At 40.0% G+C, this 25,222-nt stretch overlaps 2 protein-coding genes across 6 annotated transcripts in view; one reads left to right on the top strand and one right to left on the bottom strand.

Moving 5' to 3' along the window:
* The window catches only part of ap3b2 (adaptor related protein complex 3 subunit beta 2), a 44,975-nt gene extending 35,405 nt beyond the window's left edge, over positions 1 to 9,570 (bottom strand). For all 5 annotated transcript variants that reach the window (XM_071922309.2, XM_078283092.1, XM_078283093.1 and 2 more), the window contains exon 1: positions 9,458 to 9,570. In XM_071922309.2, the coding sequence (XP_071778410.1) occupies positions 9,458 to 9,570 (113 nt within the window). The remainder of the gene's footprint in view (positions 1 to 9,457) is intronic.
* A 6,182-nt stretch (positions 9,571 to 15,752) lies between these two features.
* snx22 (sorting nexin 22) lies at positions 15,753 to 25,002 on the top strand. Its single transcript, XM_071922325.2, has 7 exons — positions 15,753 to 15,998; positions 19,927 to 20,010; positions 20,524 to 20,628; positions 21,177 to 21,271; positions 21,930 to 21,962; positions 23,165 to 23,232; positions 23,870 to 25,002. The coding sequence occupies exons 1-7, from the start codon at positions 15,909 to 15,911 to the stop codon at positions 23,995 to 23,997; spliced, it is 603 nt and encodes a 200-aa protein (XP_071778426.1). The 5' UTR covers positions 15,753 to 15,908; the 3' UTR covers positions 23,998 to 25,002.
* The last annotated feature ends 220 nt before the right edge of the window (positions 25,003 to 25,222 follow it).

The following is a 25,222-nucleotide window of genomic DNA, read 5'->3' as shown; positions in this document are numbered from 1 at the left end:
ACAGGGATCCATGAGGCTTGTTTGATAATGAACATACTGTACAAGCAAACAGGCCTTTTGAAGATATAATTAAAACTGGACTTTAAAAGGTTGATTATATATTACAGTTACTGTAGCAGTGACCTGACATTCAGACTGAGCTGAAATAGCTTTTCTGTCAAAGTGGAATTATCAGCAATTTGCAACTAAACAAGTTATATAAGCATCATTATTATTAGTAGTAGCAGTCATATTATTGTTATTAATATCAGTACTAGTAGTAGTAGTAGTAGTAGTAATGGTAGTAGTAGTCATATTATTATCATTATTGTTAATATTATTAGAAGTAGCAGTAGTAGTAAATAACACAGCAACAGCATTTGAAAAATAAACAAAAGAAAGTAACAATTATAATCATTTTGCAATAAATTAACAGCAACTTTTTACATTAAACAACAATAAGCAACAAATTAAGACTTGAAAGTGTCTTGAGTAGCCACATCCTGGGGTTTTTGTCTTTTCACCATTTTTACACAATACTGTAAAAGTCTTACAATTTTTAGACTTCTTTCATATTTTTTTTTATATATCTGTCAAGGTATTTGATATAGTGGCCCAATAGAAAGTGATGCTGCAACCAGAAGTTATGAATGGAGCTGAAGACAAAAATACTCCAAAGCGGTTCCAGGTCTGTTTGCTCTATCACTCTAATGTATTTTTACAAACTGCAAACATCATTTCATTCAATTATCTTGTGAATGACGTCCGATCTGCAGCACCTGTAGGAAAAATGGCCATCCGACAGACAGGGTTTATAGTTCCCTGCATATGTAGGACCCAGGGTAACCCCACACCAACACTGGGTTTCTCATTTCTTGGACTTTGTCTCGTCCTGCAGAACAACAGCTGAATTTACAAACAGCTCTGAATTATTTAACCCGCTGTGGTTCAACAGAACACACCGGCGCTCAGGTTACCTGGCACCAGAGCCAGGAGATCAGCAAGACTCTCCGATTGGAAAGTTTCCATGGATGTAGGCCAGTGTTTAATGTTACAACTCCAGATGCACTGCGATTCGGGTTTTCAAAGACTCAACACTGCACGGTTTCAGTAACATGAAAAAGAGTAGGCAAGAAAATGTAGTTCCATGAATGAGATGCAGATGATACTGATGACTGAAGATTTGAAGCGTGCTTTTGCAAGCAGCTGTCTTATATATGTCGACTTTTAGCAGAGAATTTCAAAGTTTCTTCCTTTTCCATGGTGGCTGCAAAAGAACATGCATGTTCAAACTCACAAGAACTGTACTTTTTGTACATCATCCTACAAAATAAAGCTATTTTTGTAAATTTGTGACCCAGTGAAATCAAAATGCACAATGATTGGCCTTGAACACAAATACAATCTCTCTTGAACTTAACTTCATAAGCGCCATATTTTCTTGAGGTACGGTTTAAAAATTTGCGTTCAAAGTAGTTTGCTCCCTTGGCCTCCACTTGATAAATCTGATTCCTGCCATTTTCTCATTGTAAAACCACCACCAATATAGAGAAACTATGGATTATTCATCATAGCAGAGGTGCTTACATTTGTATGGAAATAGACATTTGTACCTCTTCTCCCTGGCTCTTATTTCTTTACCAAGTCTCTATTCACTTCCCTATCTTGTTACACTTCTGGACACTGACTTCTACCATGGCACACCTTACTCTTGGTTGCTTGTGATGCTGCCAATCTAAGATTTGAAGCTTATTGTACTGTTGCACTCATTGTAAGTCGCCCCGCATGAGACAAACCGCTTAAAACGCCTCAAAATGCAAATGTGGCATGTACGGGTCAGGTAGGTCTGGATGCTCCTGATCTCCTACCGCAAAGGTTGGCTTAGGCCACTGGTGATGGCACCACCTTCCTCCAGTCGGTCCTCCTGGTCTCCCCCTCCTCCTCCTCCTCCTCCTCCTCCTCCTCCTGTACCTCGGAGGTGGCGCAGCTCGTCAGGTTGCAGGGCGTTGTACCAGCCCTGCTGAGCGCTGTCCGGGGTCAGCACCGGGCTCTTGTCCTCCTCCTGACCCTGCACCTGGCTCTGCACCGTCTTCACAATGTTCACCGCGTTCACCGGCAGCTGCTGCAGCAGCTTCTGCATGGTGGTCATCTTCAGAAACACAAGCGCAAACCCTTCAACCCAAAAGGTAACAACCTGTAGAATCCCGGGCAGAAGTGGAAAGAGAAAGAGAGAGAGAGAGAGAGAGAGAGAGAGAGAAGCCTGCAGTTTACTTAGGCCACTCCTCAACGCTGTATCTGGTTCAGCGGGCGATCACCGGGATGGGAAATTCTCCGGATCCTACTCACTCTGTTTATCACACAGCAGTAAAGTGCTTAGAGGCTGTATTCCTTCCCTTCGAGGTTAAATATATCCAATGTGGACACTCGTCTCGCAGCGACGCAACAGAAACCCTCTCCACAAATGCTTCAGTGTTGCCTGTTTTTAAAAAAAAAGCCTTTTCCATACAGGACAAGAGGGGGGTTGATATCCTCGCTGCCGGAGCGCTGTGATCCAAATCCAGCGGAGCCCCGGGGCAGCAGCTTCTTCTTTCACTGCCGAGGCTGCGAGGCGTCCAGCGAAGCCGTCGTCATCATCATCATCATCATCATCATCAGCCGCTGCTGCTCGGTAAATGGACGCTTCGCAGGAGAGGGGCGTGGAGTTTCTGTTTTTTTTTTTTTTTTTCCATTTGTGACTCCTCCTGCTCCTCCTGTGAGTTCCTGCTCCTGCACCACTCTCTCTCTCTCTCTCTCTCTCTCTCTCTCTCTCTTTTCTCTGTCTGTATATACGTGTATTTGTCTGAGCGGCGAGGACGAGGCGTTTTGCTCTGCGCTCTGTAACGATGACACACAGCCTCTCCTTCGCCACGTTATCAGACCCCCCCCCCCCTCCCCCCCACCTGCACCCCCCTCCTGTACCCCCCTCCTGTACCCCCCTCCTGTAACCCCCCTCCCTCCCCTCTCTCCTACCCCCCCCCCCCCCCCCCACCACCACCACCACCGCCGTCCTCCAGTCATCCTCGCTCCGCCCCTTCACATTCACGTGTAAATTCTCTGGTTCATTTCATTCCTCGCTCAGTTTGTCTCTCCTCTCCCTCTCTCTCCCTCTCTCTCTCTCTCTCTCTCTCTCTCTTTCTGGCTCCCTCTCCCTCTCCCCTCTTGTTAAGTAAGTCTCTCTCTCTCTCTCTCTCTCTCTCTCTCTCACACAGCTTTCTTTATCAGCTTGCTTCCTTCACCTGGACCCTTTGCACAGCCAAACCTTTTGTGATCCTCGACAGACTTTTTAAAATATTTCCCTCTCCTCTCGCTCATTATGTTCCTAAATTGACCCATTTTACTCTTTTTTTTTTTATATTCGGTACTGCTTTCTCTCCTCTTACGTGACTCAGCTTTCTTGGCGGTGTCGTGATGAGGACATCTCTCTCTCTCTCTCTCTCTCCCTCTCTCTCGCACCCACTCGTTTCTTTTTGGCTCCGAGGGAGAATTTGCCTCCAAGCAGAATTCACATATGCTCTCCCGGTGATCTCTGACAGCTCAGTCTAGATTTGTTAACATGAGCTCAAGAGTAAAGATTTTAACCTGTGATGTCACCAAGACCAATACAGCCTGGAGCTGCGACATTTTACACTGACTGAGAGACTGAGTCTGACGCTGTGACCGCACTCAAGGTATCTGTCTGAGGATATGGGTGCATTTTCTGGGTCAGAGTATTTCACAATGCAGTAAAAGAAAATGCTCCTTTAGGAGTGTCCAAACAGTCCAAATAATGTATCTCCTGTTGAATATCAACAGAGTTACTCCAGAAATTGTCTTTTTTGATTGGATTGGATTTTTTGATTTTGATTTTTGATTGGAAGGAACAGGTTTCTCTTCAAAAATCTAGTCTGAATAATGTTTATCTCATAGCAACAGCATAAGAAGCATTCATTTCCAAAATGTATATATCTATATATCTACGTATATATCTATATGTCTATATATATATATATATATGAATGTATATATATTAAAAAAAAAAAAACATTCCCCACAGTTCATTAATCAGTATATCTAGAACACAGAGAATCCAATTCTGTAAAAGTCATATCATTTTATCAACCAAAGACTAATGTTGCCTACTATCATTTAAAAAGTGTTTCAATTTTGTTTTATCAAACATTTTATAAGTTCGAAATTCGTCTTAATTGTGTTTCTGGGTGCAGTGCAGCAGTGTCTCTGCCCCTCCCTACATATTTTCTTATGAATGAGGCTTAGTGCATCTCAAAGGAATATATTAAGAGTTTAATATATTCATAAACCCCAGTATGTCCTAAAGCTGGATATTCCTGTATCAATTATAATCCAGTAACATGCTGTGGTTGTGTGTGGAGCCAGGCACTAACACTGCCAGGGCTGGGGGTTCAATTCCCACTGAGGCCACCAATACAAAGAATGTACTGAGGAACTGAAAGGCTTCAAATAAAAGCATCAAAATGGAATTAAGTAATCTATGACTTTTATCAACCTCTATCAGCGGCCAAGGAATCGCAACAACAGACAGATCTCTGACAGAAATATAAAAAGTCACAAGTAACAAGTAAGCTAGCCAATAAGAGCAGAGATCCAACAGAAAATTCTACTGAAGACGTAATATATCACATGCAAAATGCAAAATAATACTGCTTTGTCTTTTACTTTTTAGAGAACAAAGGGTTTTGTCGCTCGCTCATAGCACCGACCTCCATCTGTGAACAGCTGAAAATGCAAGTGGGGGAGAAGTTTTTGTTCCAAAACAGAGAGAACAGGCCAGAAAGTGAGTTTTTGAAAGCCAGAAATCTGAGCACCTGGCCGAGTGATCATTAGTATTGATCGACAACCCTATCGACCCATTGCAGATACATTATGGTCATTTTGTGCTATGGAAAAGTAAGAAAAGTCTTACTTCATGCACCTTTAAAGCCTGTTGGAGCTGCAGTTTGCTCTCAGTAACACCAACCCATATCCTGCTTATCTTGAATAGTGTAACTGATGTTTGAGGAGCGAAGGAACATTTCACATCATCAGTGTTTCCAAGGAGACGGCATGTGAAGGTCGAGTCAGCGCTGTCATGTTTACAGAGAAACCAGTTAATCTACCTTCGCTGCCTGCTGCAGGAAACACCCGCCGCTGCAAACACACATCTGCATAACAACGAGGCCGAGCCCACACTCGAATCAATGAATGAACACAGGGTCCAACTGCAGCAGGCCCACAACTGATTCATATTTCCCAAACAGCCTTAGGGCTAAATCCTATTCCAGTTAAAACAAAAGGTCACAGTTCACAGACTGGAATTCCGCCATTTCTGAAGATTGAGCGCCCTCTGCTGGTGGAAAAGCTTCAGTTCACTCAAAGCATGTACCAGAGAATTTTTTTCAGCTCCAGAGAGGGAATTCAGGTTAGATTCATCATTAGCCTGAATTAAAAAAACAAAAACTCCCAGCTCATACAGAATAGCAGTCAGTAGCATTTACTAATGAAGCTTTTTCAGACAGCTTGTGCTGCTGCTGCCTATAGCCGATTTAATCCACATATTATAGGTTTTTATTGCTGTGTAAGTGGAGCAACTGTGACAGCAATTTATGTAATGCAATGTCAGATTTCAACGTTAATAAAACTGAGATACACTATCATTTTCCAAAACATCTTCTCATTATTGCTATATTTTCCATTGCAATGTTGATTTGTCTTCTCTCTCTCTCTCTCTCTCTCTCTCTCACTCTATGTAACCAGTGCCTGTGCTGTTAAAGAAGGGGAAGCCCATGCATAGAAATATGTCAGAAGAAATGGGTTAGATGACAGAAAATATGGCGTTGGGTTTATCAAGTGGGCGCCTCATATCACAAATGTTTTGCTGAATTAGGCCCATGACACCTCCACAAGGCTCAACTTCTGTACAGCAAATTCATATAAACCCAGAGGAATTTTGTTCCAGAATTAGATATCTACCATTTGGAAAAATGTGTTTAGTTATGTTTTAGTTATTAGGTGTTTTCAGGCCTTTATTTAGAAGGACTCATCTATGTTTCTGAAATACTGAGTGATACATTTCAAGTAGCATTTGGATTTAAATCATTTTAGAATGAAGCTCATGAACTGTACACATATCACCTAAAAGAGGGTGACAAATCTGTAAGCATATAATTGAACATGCATGGGTCATATATGGATGAATGCAGTAGTATTAGTCAGCACAGCCTTCCACATCTGAACTATTTTAAAACAAAGGTTAAAAATCATTTTCTATGATGTGCTCTTTGGTTTTGGTGGGATGAATATTACTTAAAAAACTTACATGTTTTGAATGCAACAACCATTAACATGAGTCACACATCTGAAATTAAGCAACAGGAATTAAAACACTGCATAAATTGAACATACATGCGCGATGCTAATCACATACATGTCAACAATTCACTGTTGCCGGGTTAAAACCTTGTATCTCCAACTTGTAAACTTTTCAGGCACTAAGAAAAACAGACATGGCGTTCATCTAATGGTTTTAAAAAGGTTTCATCAGCCCAAGAGTCGAACAACTTTCTCAACCCACAGAGGAACATGTGATCCTTCAATTTAAGATAAAACATGAAAATCACCAAAAGTGAAAAAAGAAGAGTAAGCTTTTCACCCGACAATGATGAAATGTAGATACATGTTAGAAATATATGTCATGAAGAGTCTATATGGAGTAGTTTGCGCTCTTTATAAATATTCCAAAAAGACGCAGCCCGTGCTTCAGGTGTGTAGCTTCCAAACAGCATATGGGCTGAAAGATGATGAAAAGAACTCGCACTTACTGATGCAAAAAATAGAAAAATATTTATTTAAATGATGTGCTCAAGTGCAAAAAATGTGAACAAGGTGCACCAACAAAACACCATCTTCATATATGCCACACATGTAAAAGTGGCCATTTTCAAATACGTCACATATGCTCACATAGTGTATATGCCACTTATATATCAATATAGATATCTGATATATGTCAATTTACCAGATTCATGTATGGATCCCAGCTTGCTCCCTGTGGCTCCAGTATATACTAAATAATTAGTAGCATTTACTGTTATATCTTTGTGTAAACTGAGCGGCCAGAGAGTAATCTGATGCACTTAAACACTCTGTCTCTTTGTTTGTGATTTATTTTCATTCCTCCAAATGCTTGGTGAGTGGGTAGTCCACTCCATAATCCTCGTCTGCACATCATCGCTGCTATTTCTATTTCTGTCTCCAGCAGTGTGACACAGTGGGAAAAAGTGATAAAAAAGATGAGTCACCTCCAGTTGGTGGTCATCATGAGGCAGTAACAACGGCAAAATAAACAAAAATCAATTACATTTTCAGAAAAGCATTAATTTAGGCTTTCATCCCTTATAAAACCCTATCCTCCTACAACTTACATCAATCTGATACTACTTATTATGATGTACACTATGAATTTACGTCCTTTAAGTTTTATGTCAGCCTTAAAAACTGTGTAAACTCTATTCTGAAAATAAAAACTACACTACATCCCTGGTCTCCAGACAGGAATCTGCTTCTGGCCTATAAACTCTAAACTACTTATATCTAAAGCAAATAGCATTTGTGAGTCCCCCAGCATCCACTACTCTCCCGCCTCAACATGCCTACTGATTCTTTCCATACTAGTCCATCCACAAATCCAGAAGACACTGTGTTTGCTGTTTTATGAGAAATGTATTGTTGAGAAATCCAGTGGTTAGAGAGCCAGACAGGATCAATCCCCCCCCAAAACAGCCAATGTGTGTCCATCAACAGCCATGGACTCTGAAACCTGCTCACTCACTAAAAGTCCCTGGATAAGAGTATCAGATAATTGTCTAAAATGTAATGTAAATATAATGTTTACCTACTGACTCTTTACAAAGTCCTTCTACAAATCCAGAAGACATCGGCCTTGCTTTATGACTGTTGTATGAATATTGAGAGCTACTTAGTGACTATTGGTAGGGCGATCTGTTCTCTGACAAAAGACAAAATACAAGAGGAAAAGACTCATCTGTTTAACCACAACAATATTCCACAAACTGTCCACAAGCAGGACGCCCAACTTCACTGCACTGACTAAATGAAGAACTTCACTCCACAATGAAATATCTAGCCTACCATTTGAAAAAATGTGGCAAATGATTACTGACATAATACAAATATGAATACGAAAACTTTTATTGTCCTCGATGTGGAAATTTGCCTTTAGCTTCACCACATGAGTACCAAGAAAAGACAATAATATGTAAGATATATAATCAATACGAACATTGTAAACAACTTATACAAAAACAGTAGAAACAGTTGCAGCATACAGTACAAGTATGGACTTGGCTGTCCCACCTCAACAAAACTGCAAGAACATTTCGTAAATCCCAGGCCCACTGAAAATACATTTCTAATTTAATGATACAAATTGGGGAGAAAGGGGGTAGTTTATATATGTTGATATATGCTGATTTTGATTTAAAATCTTAACTGCACTATCGGGACATATAACCTTTATAGTGAATAGTAAAACTCAAATGATATTCCTTATTAAAGTGTTAGTGGAGTGAAGTATAGTTGTGTAGTCCTTAATCACAGTTCCAGCCTCAAAGGGCTTCACGTTATGAAACAATGAATCAAAACGACACTCCTCAACCTTACACCTTCAGTGTGAACAAGGAAAACTCCCAGGGAAACCTCATTGGGGGAAAACAAACCTCACCTATCAGACATTTGTTTTGTTTTAATATCATTATGGATGGGGTCACCTGTATTTTTTAGAATATGGAGTGATGTATTCAGGTGATATTTTTAATTTTTCCTATCATGGATATGTGGCTGTTTGAAATGAAAGTGAGGTAAGTGAGGATGGATGCTGCTGCTGCTGCTGCTTTGCGCGCTGTCCAACATGGGGTGGTGCTGAAAGCTGAAAGCCGGAGCCGAGGCCTGGCAACCCGCAGGCCTGCACGTTTCAATTCACAAACCCGCAATAACAGCTGCCAAATCAACCGAAATCAAAAACGAGGCATTATTCAACCCCGCTACTGCCATCAGAGACGAGTGAATAGACTTAAAGGCAATAACAACACTGCCATCACAGGGTCATTTCATATTATGGAGCCGCCTGAGCAGCCAAATCACGGTGGGATTCACGGCAGAAAAGGCTGTTGTAGGTGGTGTTTAGGTGTTTAAAGTACAAGCCGTTTTCAACCACGAGCCAAACAAACTTCAGTCCAGTTTATAGATTTGCATTTCGTCCGCCGACATTTAGCCGATTCGGGACAATACAATAAACCCCGAAGCACTTCCTATGCATCTTAGCAGGCAGGAAATTACATCCACATTGCACCTCCCCCGCCATAAGCTGCCACCATAATATTCCAATATGACAAATAATAACGGGAAGGAGGGAAGGCAGCGGTACCTTTTGTAGTCGGAGGAGAAAATCCCTCCGCTCGCCGGGTCGTGCCCATATTCAGGCTCCCCGACGCTGGAGGATCCCCCTTTCTCATCGTTGAAAGCGGAGCTGGCGGACATTGCCCTGGCTTTCTTCTCCCTCGGAGCAGCGATGGAGATTTAGTGCGGAGAGCAGGATTTCTCTTAAAGGCGCACAGACAGACAGACAGCGTTATCTGCGCTGCTGGGATGCTCAGGGCGGAGAGGGGCTGATGGGTGATGGGGATGGGGGGGTGTGAAGTTGGGGGGGGGGTGATGCTCTGGTCATGTGATTTTTATGCCGCGTTCATATCATGCCGGGTTTACCTTAAATTAAATTTACCGACTGGGGGAAAACCCGTTAACGTCAGCCTGCTAGTGGTGATTACAAGTAGGACATGTGGGACTTTTATTTTTTTTTTTAAGATAGTTTTTTTGGGGGCATTTTTGCCTTCATTATACTGATCAAGATAGAGAGAGACTTTTTGCAAATAAGACTTTTGTGCAAATAGGTAACGCAACAGTAGAAACAACTTAAAATACTGTTGAAGCTATATGTCAATAATATTTGGCAACATTAGCTAGCTAGTTAGCGTAGAACATTAGCAACTGTTAGCCTACAGCTTTACATTTCAAATTTATGTGTTTATCATGTTTGTACCACACAGGTATTTTGATGGTTTTAAGGTATTGTAAAATGAAAATCAAACTTAAGTGTATTTTGAAGATTATAAACATGTTAAAAGGAATGCTATTCAGTGATTACAGCGTATGCCGTCATGCTGACGTCAAATACCAGAACACAGTGCCACAATGCATCATCATCCCTCCCAAGTTTTCTCAAAATTGCACCATGTCGTATCTGATGTTATATATTATGTTTGAGTTTGAAATTTTGATCTTTAATTATAGCGCCCCTCCATTAGGTCAACCAGTGTACATTTTTAAAAGCTGGAACACAGTGCAGTTTAGTCAAAATCAGACCAGATCAGTATGGGGAGCGAAACTAATGATGATGATGATGATGATGATGATGATGAGACAGGCTGCAGCAGAGAGGAAGCGGGCCAAATAATATAGCATGCTTTATGGATCTGTTGGATTATGTATAAATTAGGACATTTTAAAAGCAAATTGTTATAATGTTGGCCACCAAACCCTGTGTAACAGTGCGTTGACTTTGCCAAGCGAGTAATGATCTACAGTATGTCATGCTCTGTAAGAATCTCATTTGCTGCTGCTGACTTTTTGCAGTCACTGCCAGTAGGCCAAGTTATTGATGAGGCTCCCAGGACCGAGCCAAGAGTCCAGCAGGACAGGTAGAGCTGTGCCAAATGTTATGCAGTATGCAAACTGCCAAAAGACATATTTTAATACTATTACTGCTGCTATACCACCACCACTGCTATGATTTTTATTACTACTGAACAGATTCAAAGCATAGAAAAAAAAAAAAAAGACAACATAAAGGGAATAGGGCCAAGGAAGTGTGATTATCCTCTATGCTGCAATGCACCTATTGGCCTACATTGGAGAAATAAAAAATAAGGTCGGACTAGTTTAGTTCAGATTTACATAATTTTAGTACATTCAGTACAAGTTCTTTTTGAATTATTTTGCAGAACATGGATAATGAATTTTACATGTGCTTTTTCAGTTGAGACTATTGTAAGTTTGAGCTTGAAAAATTGACTGAGTCTCCATTATGAGTGGGAAGTTAGCAGTATTATATTAGTATTATTAGTTGTAGAAGTAGCAGTAGTACAAGCGGTTGCAGTAGAAGCATTGGTAGTAGTAGTAGAAGTAGAAGTAGTAGTAGTAGTACTAGTAGTAGTAGTAGTAGTAATAGTAGTAGTAGTAGTAGTAGTAGCAGTGGTAGTAGTAGTAATAGTAGTAGTACTAGTAGCAGCAGCATCTCACCAAAAAATGACCTGGCATTTTACTGCCGCCTAGTGGAGAAGCAGCACTTCCATCACCTTGACTTGAGTCAGGCACCATGCAGAGCCTCCATCTCCCAGACACAACATGTGGCAGGCAGGCAGGCACTTCAATAAAGTACTGTGATATGCAAAACAAAACAACATGGAACATGATGAGAAAGGAAAGGAAACCTAGAGGAATAATAACTGCAGTTATAAGAGTATGAATGATTAGTGATTATTCAATCCTTAGGAAATAAAGCATTCAATACTAACAGAACATGCTTAGGCATATATATTCTCTCTCTCCCACAGTACAAAATGTCCAAATGTCAGCATAATAATAATAATAATAACAATAATAATAATCATATTAATAAAAATGTATGACTAAACTTTAGGAGCACTTATCCAAAAGCAGAGTGTTATCAGTATCTGTTATCTTGCAACCTGCCATTATTATCATCCTTTTTTTGTGTGTGTGTATGTAACAATGTGGTTGCCAATTAGGCACTTATGTAACTGACTGACTTCTAATATTTGACTGTATTTGAATGTCCTTTGTATGCTTGTATTTATGTGGACATAAATAAATAATTTAAATGTGTGTGCGTACGTGTGTGTGTGTGTGGATGAACTACTGAATGGCAGCATCCAGTTTCCATGTATGAAACGGAGTGTAGCTGGTGGCAGTAAACAGCTCTCTCACTGGGACGAACCCTCAAGAATGCATCAGCTGACACAGTTAGCAGCGTGACAGTGGCTTCTTTCATGCACACACACTGGATCGGACAAATTGCATTATGCTTCACCAGACCAGCCTGCCTGTCTGCAAATGACAAGCTGCTGCACACGAAGTAGAGGAGAGGAGATTTGCGTTCCCCTTCTGCTGAGTTTGATGACTGATGAGTTTGGGTAGATGGAGCTCAAATGCCAACACAAAAATCTGAACCAACTTAATAATAAATGTAGAAGACATTTTTTCCTCATCTCCATTTTCACTTTTGGTTGTTTTCCTAACTAGCATGTTGAATTTGTTTCAGTTGGAAGAAAATATGTATGTATATATGTATGTAAAATGTTTATTTTGTAATTTCATGGTTCAACACACACTTTTATGTAAAGTTCCATCTGTTTTTAGTTGTATCTGTTTATCTCTTGTATTACCTTTTATTCCTATTTTTATTATTCAACTCTATTATTTATATAATTGTGGTACTTTTACATCACCGTCTTTTTGGCTTTTATTGTATGTAAAGCACTTAGTAAACACTGTTTTTTAGAAAAGTGCTATACAAATAAAGTTATTATATGTATATGTATATGTATGTATATATCCTTATCATGTACAGGATTGGGCATTGATATCAAGATTTCCAGGCCAGCTGCTGCATCAGGTTTACAAGATTAGGTGACAAATTCATGTCCCGATTCACTAAAAAAGATTTGAGTTGTTCCCAAGTCACTCACGCTACAGTAGGGCTGCTTTATTGATTCGGACATTGCCACCAGAATTGACAAAAAACATACAATAACAGCATTCAAAAGAGACATGGACAAATGTTATATAAATCTGAGGGATATTTACCCTAAAGTTTGCTGTGGTTGTACAGCTCAGCCTCAGACGTCAGTCAAAAACAGGTGTGAAATTGTGATTATCCAAATCCAGGTATGTAAATAAGTATGTAAGCTAAGTATAAAGTAAGACAACTGACATGTCATGATTTTATGCAGATGAAAACTGAGATAAACCAGCTGATTACTAAATCTATTAAACAGCTTAAAACGCTTTTAATTCCTAATACACTAATAACATGCTGCTCTAAAATGGGAGGAATTTATAATGCTGAGGGAACACAAGGCCTATAATTATTAAATTGTACTGAAAGGAACCTCTCTGCCCGGTCTTTTACAATTCACTGATCATTCTTTGTCTCTGGTGTTGCAAATCACTGTGAAAATCATCATGTGAAAATCTCATAACTGCAATTTTGGTGATTTCCATGTTTATGAAAACCCTTTCAAACCCCATTAAATGCATGGTGCTTTTCTTAGCTTTGGAAAAGATAGCAGTTTGGAGATACCAGGTTTTTACCCAACAGCAACAAAACATTTTAGACAAGACTTCAGTGTTTTTTAATCCAATACAACAGGCACAAAAAAAAAGCCCTAAAATAAGTTGCACTGGTTTGATAGAGTTTGGGGAAATGATTGAATCTTAAAATATATTCAAAAGATTACACACAATGTTACTGTTGGTCATTTGTGAGGCTTTTGTCATCAAATTATGGCTATCTTGTGTGTGTGTGTGTGTGTGTGTGTGTCTAACTTCCTTGTTGTTAATGTGTGCAGCCTGGATTTGCTGACAGGGCGACTTCTGAAACAATGAGTGTACACAAGCAGGGCAAGGAGCCACATCAGTGCAGCTGGGGGCCGTAGTAAAACATGATGATGCAACACAGACCAGCAGATTACTGCATTATATTTTTACCCTGCGATGATCTATGACTCCGTAAGGTCGTACATCCTCACATGGAGTTGCTTAAGTAAGCTTTCCTGTCTGCTTAAATTAAAACACCATGAGTGACAGAGATGGGAAGATATCCATCCCGTGATCACAGGTCACAGGCTGAGCATGTGATTCTGCTTCAAAACGGCAATCAACACATGGAAAATGATGCGTATAGGCTATTCACTCTGTTAAAATGTGTTTAAAGGTTATGCTGACGGAAGAAAATTGGCTTTGATGAGATTTTTTGCACTGTAATGCAATTTGTGACAGACCTGTTTTGTTAAAAGTGCTGCAATAAATAAATTTGACTTGAATTTGATTTTGTTTTTCAGGGTAAACAGTGCAATGAAATGCTTGTATGCTCGGTCCTCTCAGTATAAAAAGAATAGGAACATATAATTCACAAAGATAAATAAATAATTAAGATAAGTGAAAGAGGAAAATATAAAAGAATAAGAACATAATATTGCAGTGCAAGTTATTCATAATAACATACAGCACAACTTCCTTGTCGGTGGATTTCAGAGAGCAGGCCTACATCTTGATACCTTTTGATTTAAATAAACTGAATCTTTTTTCTCCCTAAAGAAGCGACAGGTTTGTGCTTGACTGAGATCAGTTTGTGGCTGAAACTTTGACCAGTGGGCCTGAGCGGATGTGCTTACAGATTTGAGTTATATGGTTAGGGTTTACATCCCTTTTTCCCCACATTAATTTGTATTGTTTTACTTTGTGTTTCTAGCGTACTGGGAAGTGAATCTGGATTTGAAAGTGTGTGTGCGGCTGACCGTCCCTCAGCAAAAGACAAAGCGATAGCTTTCGATGTAGATGTATACTCCAGTTTCTGCAGTGTGGTTGTGTTTTGACATCGCTTCTCAGTTCTGTTATTAGTACAAGGAATTAGAGAAGGGCAACCCCACCGACATTCAGTTTACTCACCTTTTGATTTGGACAATAGAGTTTACCCTCCTCTGTTTAGTATACATCAAAGTAGCACCAAATTGATGTAAGTTACATGTAGATATGGTCTTACTTTTACAAAAATAACATAAATCAATGTTTTTTTGGGGGGGAAAACAATCAATATTTTCTTATATTGGTAGTTGTTTGCCAGTGGATTGGTAAAATAGACAGTGGCCAGCCTATATGGTGGAAGGGAAATACTTGTTAGGCCATCCAGATGTGTGTGTCATGTGGAATGGTATTTCTGCTTGTGTATCTGCAAACCCACTCATGAAGCCTTAGAGTTTGAATATACAGTAGGTCAGGGCCATTGCTGCCTTCAAGTGATGCTTGTAAGTTCCAACTTCAGAGATTGGAAGTTGTAAATATAAGACTTGTCGAGCATTCAAGTGTTTTGGAGTGGAAGAAATAACAAAATGGACAGCATGCCAAATAGTATTTTTGGTGCCTGATGTTTTGCATTAGGAATGAGGCAGCACAGCTACTTTGTGCTGCAGTGGCAGAGTGAAGAGGAGAAAATCCATGTAACTGACATCTTAATTAATTTATTGAAAACAGAAATGTGTGACTAAAAGTTCAACAATAAGTGAAAATAGAAACACACAACAATACTAGTTATTTACGTGGGATGGCAAACAATAATGTATAGTAGCTAATAAATGACATTGTTGCCATCGGTTAATTACATCATGGTTCATGCTCTCCTCCCCCTAAACGTCACATCTGGGCAACGCGGGTCTTATAGAAAATTCCAACTTTTGTATTTACCACTTTGTTGAGTCAGTATTTCCAACAGCACTTGCAGTCAGCTGAACCTTTACTCCTAAATCATGGACTGCACCTTTAATAGCCCTGGGTCCGCCTGAGACATTTTTGGGTTTGTCCAATTAGTTTGTAGGTGGAGCGCAGGGGAAGCGAGGGAGTGTTGACGGGAAAGCAACAGCCAACACGTTTCAGTTCCTGGACGCACAGCAAACTGTTTCAAGCACCAACCTTTCGGTTTGTAATCACATGCAGACAGGTGGTTGACCCGTTCATAAAGTCCGATGCCGGTGGAAGATTATTATTTCCCGATGATTGAAGTGTCGATTCCATCGATGGAGAGGGAAGTGGATGAGTCGGGAAAGACGAGAAAGGTGAGGACACTGTCTGCGGAATCTTTTGTCTATCTGTGCGTGTAATCTTTTATCTTATCAGCTGCGTAAAATACGATATTTGGTTCTCTAATACTTCCACGATGAACGTCTACTCGCTGTTATCATGCCAAAACTTTTCCTGGCTGTAGTCTGGTAAAGGAGAACTGCGACGTCAGGTGAGCTGACCCAGGTGAGCGCGCGCTGCGATCAGCAGGTAAGCTGCAGGAAGAGCCGGGGGGCTGAGCTCCGGTCAGGGTTTCAATTACTTCTTCATGCCAGGGACCCACTTATATATATTTGACAAGATTTTGTCCCACAGAATTACATCTAAGAAGTTTTTTTTTTATTGTGGCTAGATGATTTAGTACAGATTTATTCCGGCCTATATGCAAAATATCAGCCAAATTCATATGTCTCATGTTGCTGGGGACCTGCATTACCTTCAAGGACCCTTGGGAACCACTGGCTTATAGGTGTGGCCTACCTGTACACCCATTAATGCAAGGAAAGAGGGAAAACATACATAAATTGACTTTTAGTGTGTTTTAGTACTTTCTAAAGCTTTCCTATGGCGCTAGTCTAGAGCCTATAGTGAGTACCAAAAAAACGTTTCTCATTTGAAAGCTCAGCTGTGCACGGCCCCAATGTGAAACTTGGTGATGAATAGATCTATTTGGATGTCAGACTCCCAGAGAACAAGCACCTATTTATGAAACTGTAGTAAACAACGTCTACACCTAGATTTAGAAAGGGCAAGAATTGACAGCAGACTGGGGAATTTGCTCCGGCCGACCCGCAGCACAGAGGCGTGTTGTGCTGAACTCAACTGGCCTCAAGTCAGCTTTAGAGCCACAAGACTCCTCAAGATGGTAGATTAACGTTATCTTTTGTCCACATTGCCCTACATGGCTGTAGACTGTAACTGTATGAGGAGGAAATTCATGAGCTTGTCCTGCACTAACGCTCTGTATACAGTTTCCCTCAAGCAGCACAATACTGTTACTCCTCAAATACATTATTGAGTCCTGACTGCTCTAATTACTACTGTGGCTCACAATAAAATAAGAACAAGTTTTTATTTGCTCAGCAAGATTCAGAGCATGATGTTTTGGCTGTCCAATTCGTTCATCTATATAATCAAGTGGGGACAGGACAAACTATTTCCGGTAGTTGAACTTGATTAGTGATGGAATTCTTCATGGAATGAAGAAGAGTTTTGATCAAGGAGGGACTCATTTTGTGAGCAGAGGGAATGTCAACATTAAATATAGAGAAGGTGAAAGCAAAAATGTACATGTGGACAAACTGAAAAGAAAAAAAACACTATTTTGGGAAATGTTTTAGACAATCTGTTTCATATACGTTTCTGTTTTCTGTGTGCAGTGACAATCCTTCTCACATGGTCTGATGTGAATTCATGTTCTTGGTCAGTGTTCAGTATAAATATCCGGTGATATTCACAGACGTGAGGCCCATCCCATGTGGCTGAAAATGTATTTTATAAATTATATTATTGGAACCTTTATAGTCCAACGAATCAGACTGTTTTGACTAGTCGCAGGTACTAAACGACCAGAAAGGATCAGGCACCAGTAGACCAAGGTGACTAAAGATAAGATAAGATTGCACTTTATTGATCTCCTGGGGGAAATTCAAAGATCAAGTGTCAGAATTTTGCATTGCATTTGAATTTTGACTTGAAAACCAAGTGCAGTTCAGTGAGAGGCAACACAGAGCTTTAACTGGACACGGCAGGGACACTTTGTCATGAAACTGAATAAAAATAGGGTTTTTGTTTGTTTTGTTTGGTTCTGGAAGGGGCTGCAGTGAGGATTTTTTTTTTTTTTTAGTTTTGTTTTCCCTGCCTCTACCACAACCTTCATTCTGTTCCAAACTTCTACCACTAACATCTTTGGAGTGCCATGTATATATTTTTGGACATACAGACACATCTCTAAGGTTATAGGTCTATCACTAAGGTTTTGTCCATTCCAAATTCCTAGAGGTTAATATAAGTGTTCATGCTCACACACAATTACACACACACACACACACACAGCCCATTCTGTGTGCTACATCGTACATCTTGTGTGTGTGTGTGTGTGTGTGTGTGTGTGTGTGTGTGTGTGTGTATGGTAGGAAACCAACCATGCAAGTGGTGATTGTACTCATGTTTGATTTTCACAGTCTTGCATCTGTTCTGGCTGTAACATTATGGAATTTTCAACCAATGGTCAGAAAGTAACATAATAATGCAGTTATGCATTTAAAAAGTTACTTATTTTAGGCCGGACATGCAGGCATTATTGAACCCTTGACTTTATATAATTGATTATCTTCAGACATTTCTCCCCTGCCTGCAGTAGAGCTGTTCTGTCCGTCCCTCACCACTGAAATATGCTGCTGCTGCAGAAAAGGACGTCAACAGACGGCAGGAGGAGAGCCAGACAGTGCTGATTGTTATGATTACTTTATTTCTGATTGCACACATTAGCTCACATCCAGATGGTAATATTCTCCTGCAAAAATTGAAAAAAAATAGAAAGGTAAAACAAGATGTTTATGTGTGAGGACACGGTGGCAGTGTGGCCTAGTGGTGGAGAGACTATTACTTAAAGGAAAAATCCACCTTAAAACACCTTAAAACAGTTTAAAAAAACAGTTATCGGTGATGTACCTTGAATTTCTGGGTCCATTTTGTGGTTTAGTGGTGTGTTTTTCTTATTCCCATATTTTCTTATTTGTTAGACTGTCAATCATCATTTGTTTACAGTAATTATACCAAGATGTCACAATTAATTTGACAATGATATATTGATGTTTAAAAATGCTACACACAGCACCTTTAAACAGACATTTTGTGAAGAAATCTTGCCGGACAACCACATGAGAAAACAGAAATAAGCACACAAACAAACACACATGACAAACGCTGCATGTTTCTGCGTACATAAACTGGATTAGGCGTCATGGTGGTAACATGCCGAACCCCACAGTAAAGTAAATGTCCCAGGTGTTTCTGTCACTCAGTCTGACAGTGAAATGTCTGTTGCAGCTCTCAGTGTTTTGACCCAACACAGTAACGTTCAGGAAAGTAGAAGTGACTCTGCAGCATATGGCTGTCATTTATGTGTATAGCTGTGTAGGCAAAGCATGCAGGGCTATTTTCACTTATTTCCTAATGATGAAGTGGTTCTGTGAAGCTCTCGGCCTCCTCCTGATGGAGAAATCTGGTCATTGCATATTGATATGGCACTCCAGGGAGATGGCAGATTAAAGAGATAGCCAACCAAAATATGCAATTTCTCATTAAAATGGCTATTTTCGTCATCCTGTGGTGTGAACAACGTCACTAAACTCTTAGATACTGAACTAAAAGAATACGTAAGAGGAGGTTTTGCCCCTATCAAAGCATGACCTAATTTCCAGCTGCCACATGTTGAGTTTGAATAGGCATGTCAGTCAACTTAGGCCCCGCCCACAGCCTGCGGGCAAAGGAAACGCCCACGCATTCTCTCCGAATTGTATCACAGTATAATGCCCCAAAACAAGCTTCATTATATTGCAGTTACTGAATTTGAACAATGCTCAGATTTTGGTGGATGATAAAGACATTATGCATTACTGATGGTAATAAAAAGAGCACATTTTAAAGCTGGGTTGACAGTGCCTTTAAGTTGTATTTTCTTCATCATTCTAAGTCAAATACAATCTGACCATTTGAGAGAAGCAGGTCTATTCAAAAAGAGCAAGATGAAGAAAATTCCAAGATGAAGAAAATATATTTCTGTTGGGAACAGCAGGACTTGTATTAACACTTTTCTGATAATTGTTCAAACCCTCAAACTGTTCGTCTTTAACATCTCTCTCTCTCTCTCTCTCTCTCTCTCTCTCTCTCTGTCTCTCTCTCTCTCTCTCTCGTTCACAGCTCTTCAGAGTTGATATCTTGTTTAATGGGAGGAAACATTATGTGCTGAGAAGACACAGTGAATTCCAGACTCTCCACAGAAAAGTATGTATATGGAAACTGCCATTCCTATTCTCACAAATGTATATTTATGTGTTACTGAGTGAATTATTTATTTGTCCTTTCCAAAACATGAATATAGGTTTCCCCTTCTTTTTTTTTCTATATTCTACCTATATTTTCCTATATTTTACCTATATTCATGTTTTGGAGCAATACAGGTTTTGCTTTTTGGATCTTGTGCATGCAGGTGTAACTATGTGTATACTATGTGTGCAGATAGGTACACACTTACATTAGTAGAAGTTTTGCACTGTAATTTATTGTTAAATAGGGGTACGACATGATGAATTAGCTAACAAGGTGAAAAAGTCATTTCTCCATTAATTGTGACTTTAACAACACAGCCCAGGCCTTATTTTATCAATCTGTAGAGCAGGAGGAATTCCACCTCATCCAGGTGATTCGGTTTCATTCTGTTTATGTGTCGTGTGCTAGCATGGACTGTTCATTTGGAGTTGGTTTGAAGGTTAAAGTGTTATCTACTGGTACCTACAGCTTAGGAAGATTATCCAGACTCCTGATTTCCCCAGCAAAAGAAACCCCCATCTGAGGACCAAGCCTCTGGAGCAGAGGAGGCAGGAGCTGGAGGACTACATCCAGGTGAGGAGCTCACCAATCCAAAACTGTTCGGTGCATATGGCATCCTAGGCAGCAAGGTGGTCTTCAGAATCTACTACTACTACTACTAATCATGTTGTATAGCAATAAGGAAAATATATCCACATGCTACACCACGATTTCAATGTATATTTCTATATAATTTCTTTCCAAAGCCTTTGCCTTTCCATCAAGCCAAAGGGCGGCTACTTTAAAGAATCTAAAATATAAGATAGTTTTGATTTGTTTAACACTTTTTTGGTCACTGCATAATTCCCTTTAAGTTATTTCATAGTTTTGATGTCTTTACTGTTATTCTGAAATATGAAAAATAGTGTGTGTGTGTGTGTGTATGTGTCCAAACATTTGACTAGTAGTGTATTATTAGACTAAAGTATGCCTTTAGTATTCACGCACTTTGCATTTTGTCACTTTATGTGACTAAAACTGATTCCCAAACCTTGACATTCTTGCTGACAAGCCGTTAAATAGCCTTTAATCCACTGAACGAAAATACCTTTTTACAAGTTGGTTCATTCTTTGCCGGCCAGGACATCATCTATCAAAACGAAGACGTGCCGCAGGAGCTGCTGGACTTCCTCCATGTTAAACACTTCCACACGGGGAACAAGATCAGCAGCCTGGAGTAAGTCCTCTATAGACTCCAGCCAGGTTCAAGATGCATCTCTCGGCTATATTCGGCTCCTCTATTTTTGGATCGGGAGCAAGGCGGCAATATAATAAAAACAGCAGAAACATTTCTCACGGCGGTGTGGAGCAGCACTACTGGCACTAACCCACCATGTGATGACCAGGGAGGTTAGAAACGTGTAAATATAGAACAGCATATCAGGGCTTAAAGCACCTACTTATTTCAGTGTTGTGGGTTTGAATCTGGTTCACTATCTTTATTACGTCATTCTCTATTTTCTCTCTCTGTCTCCTCTGTACACTATCAAATAAATCAGAAATACCGTGTAAAATGTCATCTTAAAGCATATTACCTGTGTGAGATAAGGGAGACGACCAGAGGGCAGTGTATCCCTTTTGATTTTAAAAATGATTCAGCATGTGTGTGAGCACAAGGGAGTCCCTGCCTGCAGCGTTTCTAATCCCACACAGAGCGAAGCAACTGCCTGAAGAGCGGTAGCAAGCACAGTAATTAAGTAATTGCAGTAATTATTTCAGCCACAGAGTAAATGTATCACGCTCTCAAACAAGCCCATAAATCATTGTTTTGACTCCTTTATTTGTCTCCTTTGAGCAGTGAAACTCTGTCTAATAGTGCCGTGTTCTTATTCCAGATCACTTGATGACTTGGACACTGAGAGTTACAGGTGAGATCTTGACTAGCATAGCGTTTTCCTGTTTTTCGAGACCCGTTATGTACATGTACTGGGCCTACTGCGGCCAGGGGTGCAGCAAGGAATTGTGGGAATTCTGACTCCGGGCCCACTCCGCTTTCCTCTCATCCCCACACGAACCTTTTCTATCTTTAGCAAACCTCTGTGTCTTACCCATCCACACCTCAAACACACCTTCACACATTCATTCACTGATCGATCCTCGGACACATCCCTAACAGAAACTAGAAGGGCACTCGGAGAGCGCAGACTTCCGCCAAGGCCAATAGTCCAGTCTTCTATGATATGAAAATGTGCAACCAATATACGGATCCGCTCCAAAATTGAATGGGTTCTTCCTTGGCCCATGCTACACCCTTCCACGAAGTTTCATGAAAATCGGGCCAGTAGTTTTTCCGTAATCCTGCTGACAAACAGACAAACAAACAATCAAACAGCACCGAATACATAACCTCCTTGGCGGAGGTAAATATGGGTTTTGTGTGCTACCCTGATGCTAATCTGCTGTTTATAACCACACTTTCACCAGTTGTCCCACTTTCTAGTGGGACAACTGGTGAAAGTGTGGTCTGTCTGTCTAGGGAGGCCAATTTAGTTTTAGTCTGCACAGGAAAAACCTTCGCCAAATTTTATCCCTGCTTGTTCCTGTTTGTCTCAGATAACTCAACACAACCAGAGCAATGTGAAATAGAAGTATTTAATAGTTAGAAATAAACACTTCAGCACCATAAAAGGCATTTCAGTCCAGACACTTTAGGGGTCCTCCTTCAGCTTAGGGACCTCTGCAGTCAGTACCCCTATTCCCCCTCTACGGTGCCCTGGACTATGGTTATGGTAAAATGTCAGCACTGTTTGTTCTTCCATTAGAATAGAGGGCAAGCTTGGGCCTGTGTGTGTAATGAAGATATCTGTGGCAGCCTTTAAAAGTGTGCCAGCACCAAACCTCATCAGAATGCTACTAACATGCCCATACCAAACCAGGCCAAAACCTAATGGGAAAACATGCCACACTATGCCAGTTTTATGGCATGGTACACTACTACAGCTATACTGATGAACAGATGGGACTGTGCTCCACATGAGTTCATATTATCCGTACATATTTGAATCCTTCAAGAACGTTTAGCTTTATAGAATGTTTGTGCCTTTTGACAATAATCTCTTTGTTTCCTCAGTTACCAGTTATCGCATCAGCGTGTGTTGGGATTTTTCCAGGACCCGTACGTCTCAGACTGCACATCAGGTAGGAAAGGATCTGTATCTTCTGTAGTCAGAATGTTGTGTTAAAGGAAGAATCCACCCTAAATCATTTTAACACTGTCAGAAAACGGCTATCTGTGATGTACCTTGCATTTCAATTCAATTCAATTCAATTCAATTTATTGTCATTATACCAGTCCAGTATAACAAAAAGTCTTGTTCGCCAGTCTCTCTGGTGCAACATAAAAACATAAAAACATAATGCAGACACTGACACAGTAAGAGACACACTTTCAAGACAGTTTTTAGACATAAGATACAAAAACAGAATAAGTACATAAGAATAGAAAATAATTAAAATCATGTATAAAGAGTGCAAGTCGTCACTGGTAAGTCATGGGTAATATTACATAGTCATCATGAAAAATATTGCACAGTGCATTTCTGTGTCCATTTTGTTGTTTGGTGTATTTTTCTTATTCCCACGGATAACTGGACAAACGTACACGACATGACGTCATGTTGAGGTGTTTCCTGTGCAGCTGCAATGGAGTTTAGGGTGGATTTTTCTTTGAATTAACCGCAGCATGTTACACTCCAGTCTCATTGGCCAGCACACTGGTAGAGTGGCTAGTGGTTAGAGACCGGTGTTTTGTGGGGTAACATGTGCTGTCTTCCAGGTCTCCCAGATGTGGTTGTGGACGGGGTTCTGCAGGGTTTCTACCCCCGGGACGTCCGGGTGAGCTTCACTGCCTCCACCAAGTCCAGTCCCAGTCTGACCGAGCCGGGCCCCGCCGCTTCCTTATAGGGCTACAATTAAAAGCACAGTTTGTATGATTTTTGTGCATCAAAATATCGATTGCACATCAAAATTGCAATAATGTAACATAAAGGAATAATATAAACTAAAATATGCCGTTTGGTGGATGCTTTTATCCAGAATGCTCTACAGAACCACGACTGCTTATGTTTTGTAATCAGTTTGTCAGTTTTTGTTTTGTAACCAGGCATTGTTATTGCCATGTTCCACCTGTTGTTATACATCAATACCCTTCTGCCTTGTTATAGCACTGTGAAAATCTCATGTTGAGGCCAAATACCAAAATGCAGCTTGAAACTCATAGATGTATTTAGCAGACATAATCATAGTCGTTCATCTTGTGTTGCAATGTTTTTTAGCCAGAAAATGAGCGGTGATTTGCTACTGTAGGAACACTGATGGAGACAAAATGTGTAGATAATGATCAGATTTGATGAAAGCGTGAAAAGGATGTGTTTTTAATAGCCAACAGTGAAAAGATACTAAGGTCTTTTAGTAATTTTAGTGAGAACTTAATAGTTGTGAATATCATTTTAAAGTAGAGGGGCAATATAGGAGTTTAGATGAATTCATAAAATGACTTGATAACCAAGGGTCAGATAGATATTTCACTTTTAAAGATTATTTTTGTTTACATTTTTAGTTTGTCAAAGGTTCAGCGAGCAGAACGAGTCCAGAGAAATGGGACAATATTTTCCAGGAATGTTTCATAAAGGAGGTCATGAAGTGTTATAAAGCACTAAGGAAGGGCTTGCAGTCTCTCACACACTCATTTTAAAATAATTCAGCAATATTCTATCTGAGTATTTTGTCATATATAACCATCCTGAAACCTCTCATATTTCAAATACTGGAGTGGAGGATAATAGTTCACTGTATTGTATTTTGAAGCAGTTTTGTAACCAGTTGTATTTGTTGTTGCCATATAGATGTACTTCAGACTTTTCCTTGATGGGTTTGTTGTGATGAAATTATAATAAAGTGGAAACTTGACTCATCTGGTGTGACTTGTGTGGGAAATCAACATTTTTAAATGTTCAAGGCAGGAAAACATCTTTTGGAGACTGATGTACAGAGTCTCTTCTTCTCCAAATCATAATATTGTGTTGGAGGGATGTTTGCACATTACAGAACAAAGGTCCCTTCTTTGAAAGCATTAGGATACTCTAATCCAAATGACAAAATGCTTTCATTTCTTTAGTTGGATCATTAG

Source organism: Centroberyx gerrardi, chromosome 4 (genome assembly GCF_048128805.1).
Source record: "Centroberyx gerrardi isolate f3 chromosome 4, fCenGer3.hap1.cur.20231027, whole genome shotgun sequence".
Taxonomy (NCBI): Eukaryota; Metazoa; Chordata; class Actinopteri; order Beryciformes; family Berycidae; genus Centroberyx; species Centroberyx gerrardi.
This window is presented reverse-complemented; position numbering and strand designations above follow the sequence as displayed.